Below are 12,873 nucleotides of genomic sequence, written 5' to 3'. Positions count from 1 at the left end.
AACAGCATTCATTGGTCTTCATTTCTACTTTAATTGTAATCCGTCACAAGGGTGTAAAAGGAAGCACATGGCAGATGCATTTATTAAGGCACGTTTATTTTATCCAATAAAGCTTTAAAGTAGGAAAACCTCAACAATTCATCAAATATATTACACATCCCTGGTCAACCAAATTTACAGATTAAAAATAATTTAAATGTAAGTCATAATTTAGATACAAAAAATGATCTACATGAAAACAAAGAAAATCAATACATATAGGAAAATTGCTTTGTTTTATCTTTCTATAAAATGTCAATCTGGAAAGTTTAGTGTGAAAAGAAATTGTGAGGACCATCATTCATACAGCAGCAAATACAAATATTCAAAGTATGAGCCCTCATTTGAGAGGCAACACATGAGTATAACATTTAAAGTCGTAATTAAAAACTATTTCAAAATGATTTACCACAGTCCTCACCACAGCCCTGATGTTCAATTTTCTCTTCTGCAGCCACTGGCAAGATGAGATGTGAAATTCTGCTCCACAGTCCACTCAGTTTGTCCACATCCATTTGATTAAACGTAGCTAACTTGTCTGAGGAGACAAACTTCTGTTTTACGTGCTCTTGAACCATCTCCTCAACTCTCCCTAGACTGACATTGGATGGCACTTCCGCTTCTGTATCAAGCATTACAGTAAAGGCCAGGAAGACGTCTTTATAAGCGGCATTCTCATGGTCACAGTATCGGTAAAAGATGAGAGTGGATCCAGGAGGGAGCTCCTCAAATCGGTGGATTACCGCAGCAAACTTTTTACCCTCAAAGGCATTTTTCAACTCACTATCAATGTCCAGCTTGACCTGATCACTGTCTTGTGACACTTTGTCTTTTCCATTAATGTTCAGAACTGATGAGTTACGGGCAGTGGAAAAAGCATGAGCCAAGCATTGAGCCAGACAACCAAGTGTCCTTTCAGCACTGTGACCAGACGTTAGAATAAGGCTCACGGGTTCTGTGGGCTGCTCAGTTTTCAGGTGGCGTCTGAGATGAATCAGACTCCTCCTCCAGAGTTCTGGCCGCTGATTTGGAAAGGTAGTCTTAAGTTTTTCCATTTCTTGATTGAACACGTCCACCACATTAAACTCTTTTGGAACAGGTGGAGTTGAGTCAGAAAAATATAATGTACCACAAACCACAGATGCAAAAAGGACAACAGCAGCACAAATCCATAACAGTTCTGTAAGAAAAGAAAAAAAAATATTAGTGTGATATTATTAGCTGCTTCTCTGCGATAATCATTTGACAGTTATTCTTCATAATGGTAAAGACTTTTTTTAGTCAAGTAATTTCTTTATAGAGAGTCAGAATGGAGAGAAGAACAACTCACTATCATTTCCTCCAACACTGATCTGAGGTTGGCTTTCTCGTTGAAATTCAGAAGACTGTGACTCTAAATGTAGTGACTCTAAATGTAAAAAGCAAGGGAACAGCTTTTAAATTTAAGAACAAAATACCAATTTTCAAACTGCAACAATTCAACTTATCTATAAAAATTAGATTACAAAATGTAAATTTACAATATGGCAATGGCAAACTACAGGAGAATCACTTAAAGGGATAATTCACTGGTGACAAGACAGGCTTTTAATAAAACCTGGCTATCTATGCAGTAGAAACACAATATATTTTTTTTTTGTGGAAATCGGTGCTACATGACTAGAGAAAACAGAGAAAAAGGGCTGTGGCATTCCCTTAGGGCAAAAACTTAAAACACTCATAATACACTTTTGAATTTGGCGCTGCCCCTCTGTCGATCCAACAATTCATGGAGAGAAACACAAAAATGCAGAAGTTCCATTGGTAGTTTTAACAAAAGCCCTGGAGCCAAAATTATACACTTTTTGCATCATGCGGTAAACTTTTGCTGACAAATAAACGGATATCTGAGTGTAGGTAACATGGAGAAAGAGTGCACATTGTTCATTTACATAATACTACTGATATGGTAACATTAAAAGCCTGATTGAAAATCTGTGAACTTATTTAAGCTGAATTCTCAAATAGTATTTTACCTTCCAAACTGAGCGTAGGTTCCTTCTCAGCTTCTGCATCCAAGTTCATATCTCGATCCTGGTCTTCATCCTCACCCATCTCCTTATTTTCTTTATTTATGCCATCACCTCTCTCATTTATATCTCTTTCCTCCTCTGTTTCTTTAGAATTTTTACTCTCTGAAGTAGCCACAATTCTGTTGTCTATAAGAAAATATTGAATACTGAATATTGAATACTAAATTCACACAAACTAAATGTTAATACTTGACCTTTAACTCCCTGGATTTGTATATTTACCTGTTTAGAGACCATTATGACAAGCATTAATTCTGTTTGCTATACAACTGCTTATAAATGAGAAAAACACACAGTGATAGCAAACAAATGCAGTAGTCTGCTAAAAGAAAAAATACCTCTTTCCCTCTCTCTCTTTCATATATAGATATATATATATATATATATATATATATATATATATATATTATTTTATATTTTATATTTTTATATATATATATATATATATATATATATATATATATATATATATATATATAAAACAAATTAATATGACATACTGCAGGCAAAATACCTTTGTTTATCTCAACAATAAATTCAAAACAAACAACATCACACAAATGTAAAGTTAATACTTGACTTCTGACTCACTATATTCTTATATTCCCCAGTGCAGAGACCATTATGAAAACCAAACTTACCATCCTTATCTTTACCTCCAGTCTCTAGAGAAGAATCAGCAGACGAGTCAACATCTGTAAAGTAGCAGTAGAAGAGCAGTTTAGCTATTTAGTGGAGAATTCTTAATTCTAGCTTTTCCTGATTCCAATCCAATTTAAAGTATAAAGTGTTGTGTGCAATAACTGAGCATAAACATCGCTATGAACCATTACCACACACACACACACCCCTGCTGTCCCAGAAGAAGCAGTATATGATGCATTGACCCTAACAGCCGTTTCACACCGCAAGCGTTAGCAGCGCGTCAGCTAGCCCTATACCTCTGGTGTATTACATAAACTAAAAGAAAGTTAATATATCATTTGTTCTGGCTAGTTTACTTTAGTGTTCTAATACACCATAATTTTTACCCAAACTGAATAATTTAAAAAAAATTCTTCTTACCAGTCACCTGGCACTTAAAAATTAAACTTCCTCCACCCCAGCAAACCCAACGTAATTTATTTTTGTTCAATAATATTTTTTATTTTGAGAGGATTTGATAGTACTTATTAATATTTATGCAATAATTATGGTTAATTTTTGCCATTGAAAATAATACAAAAAATGTATTTGAGGAGTGAGTAGGCTTCCAGAGAAGTCATGAGCGAGGATACACGGGTGTATCCTATGCGGAAGTGTTTTATCGACTAAATGTGACGCACGTATTAATGCTCCTCCCACTTCACATCAGTCACACTCATTTTAATTAAAGGGATAGTTCACCCAAAAATGAAAATTCTGTCAGTAATTACTCACTCATGTTGTTCAAACCCCGTAAGACCTTCGTTCATCTTCGGAACATGAATTAATATATTTTTGATTAAATCTGAGAGCTGGATCACTCCTCCAAAGGCTTCTTAAGGGATTGAAACTTGTTCCCCAGAAAGTTATTAAAGACATCGTTAAAATAGTCCAAGTGACTAGTGGCTCAATCTTCAGTTTATCAAACGAAGAGAATACTTTTTGTGCGGAAAAAACAACAACAAAAATAACGACTTTATTTCAACTATTCATTTCCTTCTCTGTGGGCCTTGAGTCAGTGTAATAGCACAGTGTTTCTGTGTTGTACTTCACACGCATCACACACATGACCAGCGTCGGCCTAAAAAAAAACCGTACAAACGTTATTATTATTTATTATGACGTAGCTCTACGGAATCACACTACGTAGAGGCCCATAGAGAATGAAATGAATAGTTGAAATAAAGTCGTTATTTTTGTTTGTTTTTGCGCGCAAAAAGTATTCTCGTCGCTTGATAAACTTAAGATTGAGCCACTGTATTCACTTGGACTATTTTAACTATATCTTTAATAGCTTTTCGGGGCTGGCAAGTTTCAATCCCTTAGAAGCCTATGGAGGAGTGATCCAGCTCTCAGATTTAATCAAAAATATCTTAATTCGTGTTCCGAAGATGAACGAAGGTCTTACGGGGTTTGAACAACATGAGTGAGTAATTACTGACAGATTTTTTCATTTTTGGGTGAACTATCCCTTTAATACTTCACCTTTGCAGTTTTTATAAACCACACATCTCACATATTTCTACAGTGTATCTTGCTTTATTATTATTTATTATGAATTTCTTAAACAAACTTCAACAACATAAGGGCAGATCCTTTTAGCGCTGCTGATGACTAGAGATATGACTAGAGAAAACAGAGAAAAAGGGCTGTGGCATTCCCTTAAGTCAAAAACTCAAAAAACTCATAATACACTTTTGAATTTGGCGCTGCCCCTTTGTCGATCCAACAATTCATGGAGAGAAAGACAATAATGCAGAAGTTCCATTGGTAGTTTTAACAAAAGCCCTGGAGCTGAAAAAAGAATGCCAGATGACACAAAATTATACACTTTTTGCATCATGCGGTAAACTTTAGCTGACAAATAAACAGATATCCGAGTGCAAGTAACATGGAGAAAGAGTGCACATTGTTAATTTACATAATACTACTGACATTGTAACATTACAAACCTGGTTGAAAATCTGTGAATTTATTTAAGCTGACTTCTCAAATAGTATTTTACCTTCCAAACTGAGCGTAGGTTCCTTCTCAGCTTCTGCCTCCAAGTTCATATCTCGGTCCTGGTCTTCATCCTCACCCATCTCCTTATTTTCTTTATTTATGCCATCACCTCTCTCATTTATATCTCTTGCCTCCTCTGTTTCTTTAGAATTTTTAGTCACTGAAGTAGCCACAATTCTGTTGTCTATAAGAAAATATTAAATACTGAATACTAAAATCGCACAAAATAAGTTAACAGTTGACCTTCATTTTTATATTTACCTGTTTAGAGACCATTATGACAAGCATTAATTTTGTATGCTATACAACTGCTTATAAATGAGAAAAACAAACATTTATAGCAAACAAATGCAGTTATCTGCTAAAAGAAAAAAATACCTCTTTCTCTCCCTCTCTGTTTCATATATATATATATATATATATATATATATAATGTGTGTGTGTGTACAGTATATAAAACAAATTAATATGACATACTGCAGGCAAAATACCTTTGTTTATCACAACAATAAATTCAAAATGTAGAACAATATCACACAAATGTGAAGTTAAAACATGACTTCTGACTCACTGCATTCTTATATTTCCCAGTGCAGAGACCATTATGAAAACCAAACTTACCATCCTTATCTTTACCGCCAGTCTCTGGAGAAGAATAAGCAGATGAGTCAACATCTATAAAGTAGAAGCAGATGAGCAGTTTAGCTATTTATTCTAACTTTCTGATTCCAATCCATTTCCAATTAAAAGTATATAGTGCTCTGTGCAATAACTGAGCATAAACATCACTATAAACCATTACGACATTAAATCTGTAATAGTAGACTTAATACACTAACATACTGTATATATTTTTGTTGTATGACAAAGACAACGTTACACAACAATGATGTGAAATGCGGTTTAAAACACACACACACACACACACACACACACACACACACACACACACACACACACACACACACACATCTACGGTCCAGAAGCAGCAGTATATGATGTATTGACCCTAGCCGTTAGCTGCACATCAGCTTCAAGTCAACGTCGCTGCAAGACACGCAAGAGTATTCACAATGGAAAGGTTTTTTACAGCGTCAGACCACCAGTTCCAATGCTACATTTAAGCGAGCATTTCTTTACAAAGACAACTTAATTTGTTTTTAGAAGACAGCACAATCTGCGGATAAAAAAAAAAATATATATATATATTTATATATATATATATATATATATAAATATATATATATATATATAATATATATTATATATAACAAACTTCAACAACATGGGATGGGAAAACTCCTTTTCTCAAGAATATTGAAGCAACATTTTTTAAAACGCAGTGCAGCTGCACAGCAGACAAGATGAGCGTCTAGCACGGTCATTGGCTGTGGTAGCGGCAACAGCACGAACCTATGGCAAGGCGGCTCAGACGCGGAACCAATTAGGCGGCTTTGCGTCTTAGCGTGTCAGAGCCTGCCAGAATGGTCGTGGCCCATGACCTTATAGTGGCCCATTCAGCCAAAGGAATTCAGGTAAAGTCGACTGAGGTGATCCCCTGATCAAAGCACAATAGCCCGGCGGGTTACGCAATACTCGTTCCCTCTTCTCAGGGAACAGAGGTTATGCAAGTAACCGAGTTCCCTTTCGAGAGGTCTCTCGAATTGCGTAAGGCTAGCTTACGCTATGGGAACCTCCTTCAAAACACTGTGCGTGCTTAACTTCATTCCATACAGTAGCCCGAAGCCAGATGACTGAGGCTAATAGATGAGTAAAGTTTATGAATCCCAATAGAAACCGGTCATTTGACGAGTCACGTATAGGAAAAACAAGGAAATGGGCCTAATAGGGCCAAATCCTTATAATGTATGTATATAAATATATATAAGGACTGTAGTCCGAGTTTAACCAGGACCAGATATGTATCGGGGCCTATGGCCTAGGGGGGTTTTTGCTTGCACTTACACTGAAAGAGCCCTCGCTTGCAAAGCGGGAACTTCCAGATTATATAATCTGATAAATGTGGACGGCGAGGCCCAGCCGGCCGCCGCACTAATATCTTCCATGGGTATTCCACTTGACCAAACCCATGACGAGGCCATGCCTCTTGTGGAATGACCTCTGACACCTAAGGGGCAATGCAGGCCCTTAGACTCATAAGCCAGCGCAATAGCGTCTACTATCCAGCGCGATAATCTCTGCTTTGTCACACCGAGCCCTTTGGTCCGGCCGCCAAAGCATAGAAAGAGCTGTTCTGACTGTCTGAATGAGGCAGAACACTCCAAATAAACTCTGATAGCCATGACGGTACAGTGTAAACCTTCTTTCGTCTTCTGGCAAGGAAAGTGCAAGTGAAATAACTAGTGAAAGGGTCTAGGAAAGGGCCAGTGAAATAAACTGAGCTCTGAATGGAGTCGAGAGCACTTTAGGAACATAACCGTGCCTTGGCTTAAGAACGACTCTGTTAGGCCCAAACCTAGGGCAAGAAGCACTTACTGACAGCGCTTGTGAGTCGCCCACTCTCTTGACTGAGGCGAGCGCCAGTAAGAGAGCAGTTTTTAGCGAGAGATGCTTCAGGTCCGCAGACCGCAGCGGCTTGAATGGTGCACCTTTCAGCGCTTTCAGGACAGTAGAGATGTCCCAGATAGGCACAGAAGGAGGTCGCGGAAGGTTCAGCCTCTTTGCCCCTTTAAGGAAGCGTACAACGAGGTTGTTTCTTCCTAGTGATTGGCCGGACACAAGAGCATGAGAAGCTGTTATACACATACACTTTGAGCGTGGAGGGGGTAAGACCCGCATCCAAAAGCCCTTGTAAGGAGGCGAGTACACTCGATACTTCGCACGAATAGGGGTCCAGGCTCCATGCAGCGCACCAGCCAGAAATACCACCCATTTCTGAGCGTAGAGGCATCTAGTTGACGGCGCTCTTGCCTCAGTGATCGTTTTCAGCCAGGGTGTTTCCGGGAGACACCCGGGTATCCGTTGAGGGGGGCATACATGAAGGGCCCGCAAGTCGGTACGGGGATGGCAGATTAATCGGTTTGCCTGAGTGAGGATGTCACTCCTCAGCGGAAACGGCCATGGGGCTGTTTCCAGCAGCTGTGCCAGCTCGGAGAACCATAATGGGGTCTTCCAGAGAGGTGATATTAGTAGCACTGCACACTTGCTCTCCCTGACCCGTTCAATGACCTGTGGTAACATCGTGACCGGAGGGAATGCATACAGCAGGCGGCTCGGCCAATCGTGGGCAAGCGCGTCCCTGCTCTTTGAGAAAAATATTCGGCAATGAGCGTTCTCTCAAAGGTCGATCTCTGCCTAGCCGAAGATGCTCCATATTAGCTGAACTGTCTGTGGGTGAAGAGACCATTCCCCTGGGGGAACATTGTCTCTGGATAACGCATCCGCACCCTGGTTCAGATTACCAGGCACGTGCGCCGCCCTTAGGGAGTGCAGGTTGTGCTGAGTCCATAAGATGAGGTTGTTGGCCATGGTGTGCAGGTTGCTTGACCTGAGACCGCCCTGGCAATTTATATAGGACACCAATGCCATGTCCGTCCAGACCAGGACAGGGTGGTCTTTTAAGTATGGGAGAAAAGCTTTCAGCGATAGAGCGACTGCTCTCATCTCTAGACAGTTTATATGTAGGCGCCTCTCCGGGCTTGACCATAGGCCAGAGATGGGCCTGCCCATGTAAAAGGCCCCCCAACCTAGATTGAAGGCATCTGTCGAGATCACTTTTCTTCTCGTAACCACACCCATACTCATTCCTGACTGATACCAGTCGTCTGCTTTCCAGGGAGCCAGGGCTCTGATACAGCAGTGGTTCGCTCTGATTTGTAAGTGGCCAGATCGCCATGCGTGAGTTGGTACACAGGGTTTTAGCCAGCGCTGGAGAGGACGCATGTGCAGTAGTCCAAGCTGGAGTACTGATGATGCTGAAGCCATAAGACCCAACATCCTATGAAATTTCTTGAGAGGCGCGCATGCCTATATTTGTATAGAGTCTATCACTGTACCCAGGAAAGAGATACTCTGGCTGGGAGACAGTGTGCTCATGGAAATGTTGATTCTGAGTCCCAGGCTTTCTATATGGCTGAGGAGCCAGGATCTGCAAGTTATCAATTGTTCATCTGATTGGGCTATAACCTGCCAATCGTCGAGGCAGTTTAACACTCGCACTCCCCGCTGTCTCAGGGGGGTAAGTGCTGCATCTATGCACTTCGTAAAAGTACGAGGTGCCAGTGATAGGCAGAACGGTATTACTGTGAACTGGTAAGCCTGCCCCTCGAAGGCAAATCTGAGAAATGGCCTGTGATGGGGCGATATCTCAATGTGAAAATAAGCATCCATCAGATCCACTGAGATAAACCAATCCCCTGGGCGAATTTGCGCAAGGATTTGTTTGGTTGTCAGCATTCTGAACGGTCGCATCATAAGCGCTTTGTTTGTTTGTCTGAGGTCTAGGATGGGTCTGGGCCATCAATCCTTTTTTGGGACGAGGAAGTAACGACTATAAAAGCCTGACTCGCTTTATGATAATGGGACTGTTTCCACAGCTACCTTCTCTAACAGTTTCAACACTTCGGTGCAAAGGACGTGAGCCACGTCTCTTCTCACTGTCGTCTCGACCATGGCTGAAAAGCGCGGGGCTCTGTGAGCTGACTGTAGCGAGTAGCCTTGTTTCATTATGTATATATCCAATACCCATTCTTATATACCGGGGATGGCCTGCCAGGCCTTGACATACATAGCTAGGGGTTGAATGAAAACTGGGGAAAACTGGCTGTATCCCAGGCAAGAAAACACATTTATTGTGTCCGTCCGAGTCATGTAGACAGTTCAAACATGACAGGCAAATCAGACGTTAAAATGTGCAGTACCCATTTCACTTGTCAGAGCCGGGGATTCAAACACGGGTCTCTGGCTCGGAAGTCTTAGAATCCACACTGAGCAACAAGGGCAGGAATGACGTTAAGACAGTTTGCGCAAGCACATAGCAGAGAGGCATGTTCTCATCGGTGGCGGTGTCAAGTTGAAAAACCAGGAAGCAGGTGTCATCAGAGCTGCAAGGCAGGTGGCTTGTTCCGCTGAAGGATTTTCGACGGCGGCAAAGGCTTCTAATCCAGAGATCAGCGAAGTTGGAGACAAAATCTGAATTCCTTTGGCTGAATGGCCCACTATAAGGGCTTAGGCCATGCTCATTCTGGCGGGCTCTGACGCGCCAAAGCGCGAAGCAGTCTGATTGGTTCTGCCGTCCCGCCATAGGTTCGTGCAGTTGCCGCAGCACAGCCAATGACCGTGCTAGCCGCTTATCTGTGTCTGCTGTGCAGCTGCACTGCGTTTTAAAAATTTTTGCTTCAATATTAGCATACCATAGCATTACGCAATACAAGAGACCTCTCGAAAGGGAACTGTATTATTCTGACTTCCATTTTTCCGCGCTTAAACTTTTGCACGTTTTTTCTCTCGCACAAATACGGCCAAAAGCACTGCAAAGCCTGTGCACAGCAATTTGCAACCAAAAAACAACAGTGTCAGGATCTGCAAAACAGATTGATCGTGTAAAATCAACCTTTGTGTAATTTTTTTTTACAGTTTTGTATTTGTACTGTTGAGTCTTTCTTTTAGCTGTACTTACAGTTTTGGCATGATTCTCTCACTCGTTGCGTTTTGCAAACTCGAAGAGGAGGGCAGGTCCACTTTCTTCATGTAGCCAATCAAATGAGCTTCTCGCTGACTCGTTTTACTCTTCTAATCTGATTTGTTTCAATAAACATGCCAGTCGCCAGAACACATCTTTATCTTCAATTGGCTCAGCATCGTTCTTGTTGCCGAAATTGTACTTTTAATGCACACATACATGTTAAATAAATAAAATCATGATTGCTTAATAAGCTGTGCACGATTAGGCTGTGTCTGTTCGAAACAAAAAATAACTTTCTTGAAATCCAGATGTACCACTCTCTTTGAGTGCATTACCCGTAAATTGCACTATACAAAGAAGGACTACATATAGCACTAAACTCCCTCTGTTACGCATCTATGATGTGATATAAAAATGCAACTCATTCTTATTCTCTGCAACTCTGATCTGTGGTTGGTTGTCATGTGCAGAAGAGGCGGTATGTTGTATCAATGCTAAATGCAAACACAGTCAAAGCTTTTAAATGTAAAAATTAAACCACTTTTCAAATTGCAAAAACATTTCACCCAATCTATAAAAATTTGATTCCTATATATTGCTTAGTGTCTAGAATTTTTCCAACAACGTTGCCCAGTCTTCTCTGTCAGATAAGGGAACAGCATATTGCTTTAAATCTGTGGAATTACTAACATCCCTAAAAACCACTTGAACAAACATAAATTCTATCATGAAGATCGTGATAATAAAAGTTTGACTCACTTACCACCCTCTCTTGTAGTGTTGTCACCTAACAAAGAACCACTAGATGTATCAGTCACAGCAGGTGTTAATTCTGCATTTGAAAAGAGGAAAGGAGCAGTTCAGGGTTTAAAAAACCTATGACATTATTTGAGCAGTTTTCATTTTTTCTTTCTTGTTTCCTATTGTGGTTTTATTTTTATTTTATTGCACTGGTCAATTTTGAGATTTTGGGCTATTTTGCTTCCATAATATATCTTTTTTCAGGCTAGTGGAACGAAAACATCCAAAAAAACACATCCAAGTGTTTATTTTACTACACTTTATTTATTTTACATCTCTGCATTTCAATTATATTATCTTTAAAGGCCATTTTCTCAAGATTTTTTTCTCAAAAATCTCTAAATCACTAAAGTAGCGCTTACATACACTAAACATTCCAATTATGTTCCTATCTATATTCATTAAGCTTTTACAGAGGAGTTTGTATTTTTCTGACTCATGGAGTGATAAAAATGAGATTCAAAATCTCCACAGTAAAAAAAAAAAACATTTATTATGTCAGGAAAATGAAACAAGTTATGGACATGTCTGCCGATTAGTCAATTTTTTAAATTGCATAAAACATAACATTTCAAAAACATTTTATATATTTACCACTGTCGACTTCGTTTGCCATTGCTCTTGCACAAATGCCTCCGTTATCAATGATTTGTGTTAAAGCAGGAAATTTATAATGGACCTGAATGTAGATACAACACCACATAATCAAACTTACAAACCACAATGATCCAGTGACATGGAAATACAGACAGATAATAAGATGGTAGCATTATAACCTGAAATACTGCAAACACAGTTGCTAAAAATCAACGTTGACACGTACAACAGATACCTCTGAAACTTGTTCTTCTAGTCTGAAAAACATACTCACCAGTTATCTAGCTGGCACAACACAGATAATGTTTCGGATTTTGCCCTATGTACCGGACAAGTCCACTTTCCAAACGCGACTGCGCCAGTGTGGTTCCGGGTCTTGCTAGGAACTGTTTAACTTTGTGAATTGTTTCCCTCGGAGGTTTTCCGTCGAGGGACAATAATTGTTTAAATATCGTCAAATAATAAAGAGGAATTATTAATTACTAAGTAGACCAACAATAAACCAATCAGGAAACACTGAAAGCAAGCAATATCATAAATAAATTACAAATAATAAATTACTTAAATGAATTTTTATTTGGGGGGCAAAAACTCTACAGTGCTTAATCAAGTCAGTTTCAATGATTTTATGGCATTCTTATTCTAACTAAATATGCATTTTGCAATCCATCAATACGTTTCCTTTAGCCAGATCATGGGCTTTAGGCTGATGTCTGCATCGTAAGCTGTAGAGCGGTATTATCGATTCTTGTTTTGTAGAGAAAAAAAGGGCAAAAACTTGAAGAATTAATATTTCTACCTTTTATTCTTGCCAATTTTAAGCAATAACCAATAAAATGGCTAAAGTAAAAGGAGTCTCTTCAAATAAAGATTGTGTTGATTAACGTTACTACTCCAGCAAAAGGGGGTGGAGTCCCCCTTGAGTCCCCCTCCATGTCCATGTCCATGTCCATTTTGCTTGGGGCCCCCAAATTCTTTCAAACGGCCCTGGGTAAAATAGTAGCAAAACTTGAGAGCATAAAGATGTGAATA

At 39.6% G+C, this 12,873-nt stretch overlaps 1 protein-coding gene across 1 annotated transcript; it reads right to left on the bottom strand.

Annotated features, from left to right (window-relative positions):
• Nucleotides 1–75: 75 nt before the first annotated feature.
• On the bottom strand, nt 76–12,225 carry LOC143732939 (torsin-1A-interacting protein 1). The gene is made up of 9 exons (XM_077224423.1): nt 12,116–12,225; nt 11,839–11,923; nt 11,207–11,275; nt 5,421–5,474; nt 4,801–4,983; nt 2,753–2,806; nt 2,055–2,237; nt 1,370–1,447; nt 76–1,219 (listed from the first exon to the last, which is right to left on the bottom strand). The coding sequence occupies exons 2-9, from the start codon at nt 11,858–11,860 to the stop codon at nt 435–437; spliced, it is 1,428 nt and encodes a 475-aa protein (XP_077080538.1). The 5' UTR covers nt 11,861–11,923; nt 12,116–12,225; the 3' UTR covers nt 76–434.
• Between the last annotated feature and the right edge of the window lie 648 nt (nt 12,226–12,873).

Source organism: Siphateles boraxobius, unplaced genomic scaffold, assembly GCF_051911475.1.
Source record: "Siphateles boraxobius isolate OS27281-9 unplaced genomic scaffold, OSU_SipBor_1 9, whole genome shotgun sequence".
NCBI lineage: Eukaryota > Metazoa > Chordata > Actinopteri > Cypriniformes > Leuciscidae > Siphateles > Siphateles boraxobius.
This window is presented reverse-complemented; position numbering and strand designations above follow the sequence as displayed.

Coding starts and splice junctions, on each gene's coding strand:
- LOC143732939 (XM_077224423.1), bottom strand. CDS start 11,860: ATGGCAAACGAAGTCGACAGTG. Junction 5,475..11,206: donor CAACACTACAAGAGAGGGTG/GTAAGTGAGTCA, acceptor TCTACTTTATAG/ATGTTGACTCATCTGCTTAT. Junction 4,984..5,420: donor TGGCGGTAAAGATAAGGATG/GTAAGTTTGGTT, acceptor ATTTTCTTATAG/ACAACAGAATTGTGGCTACT.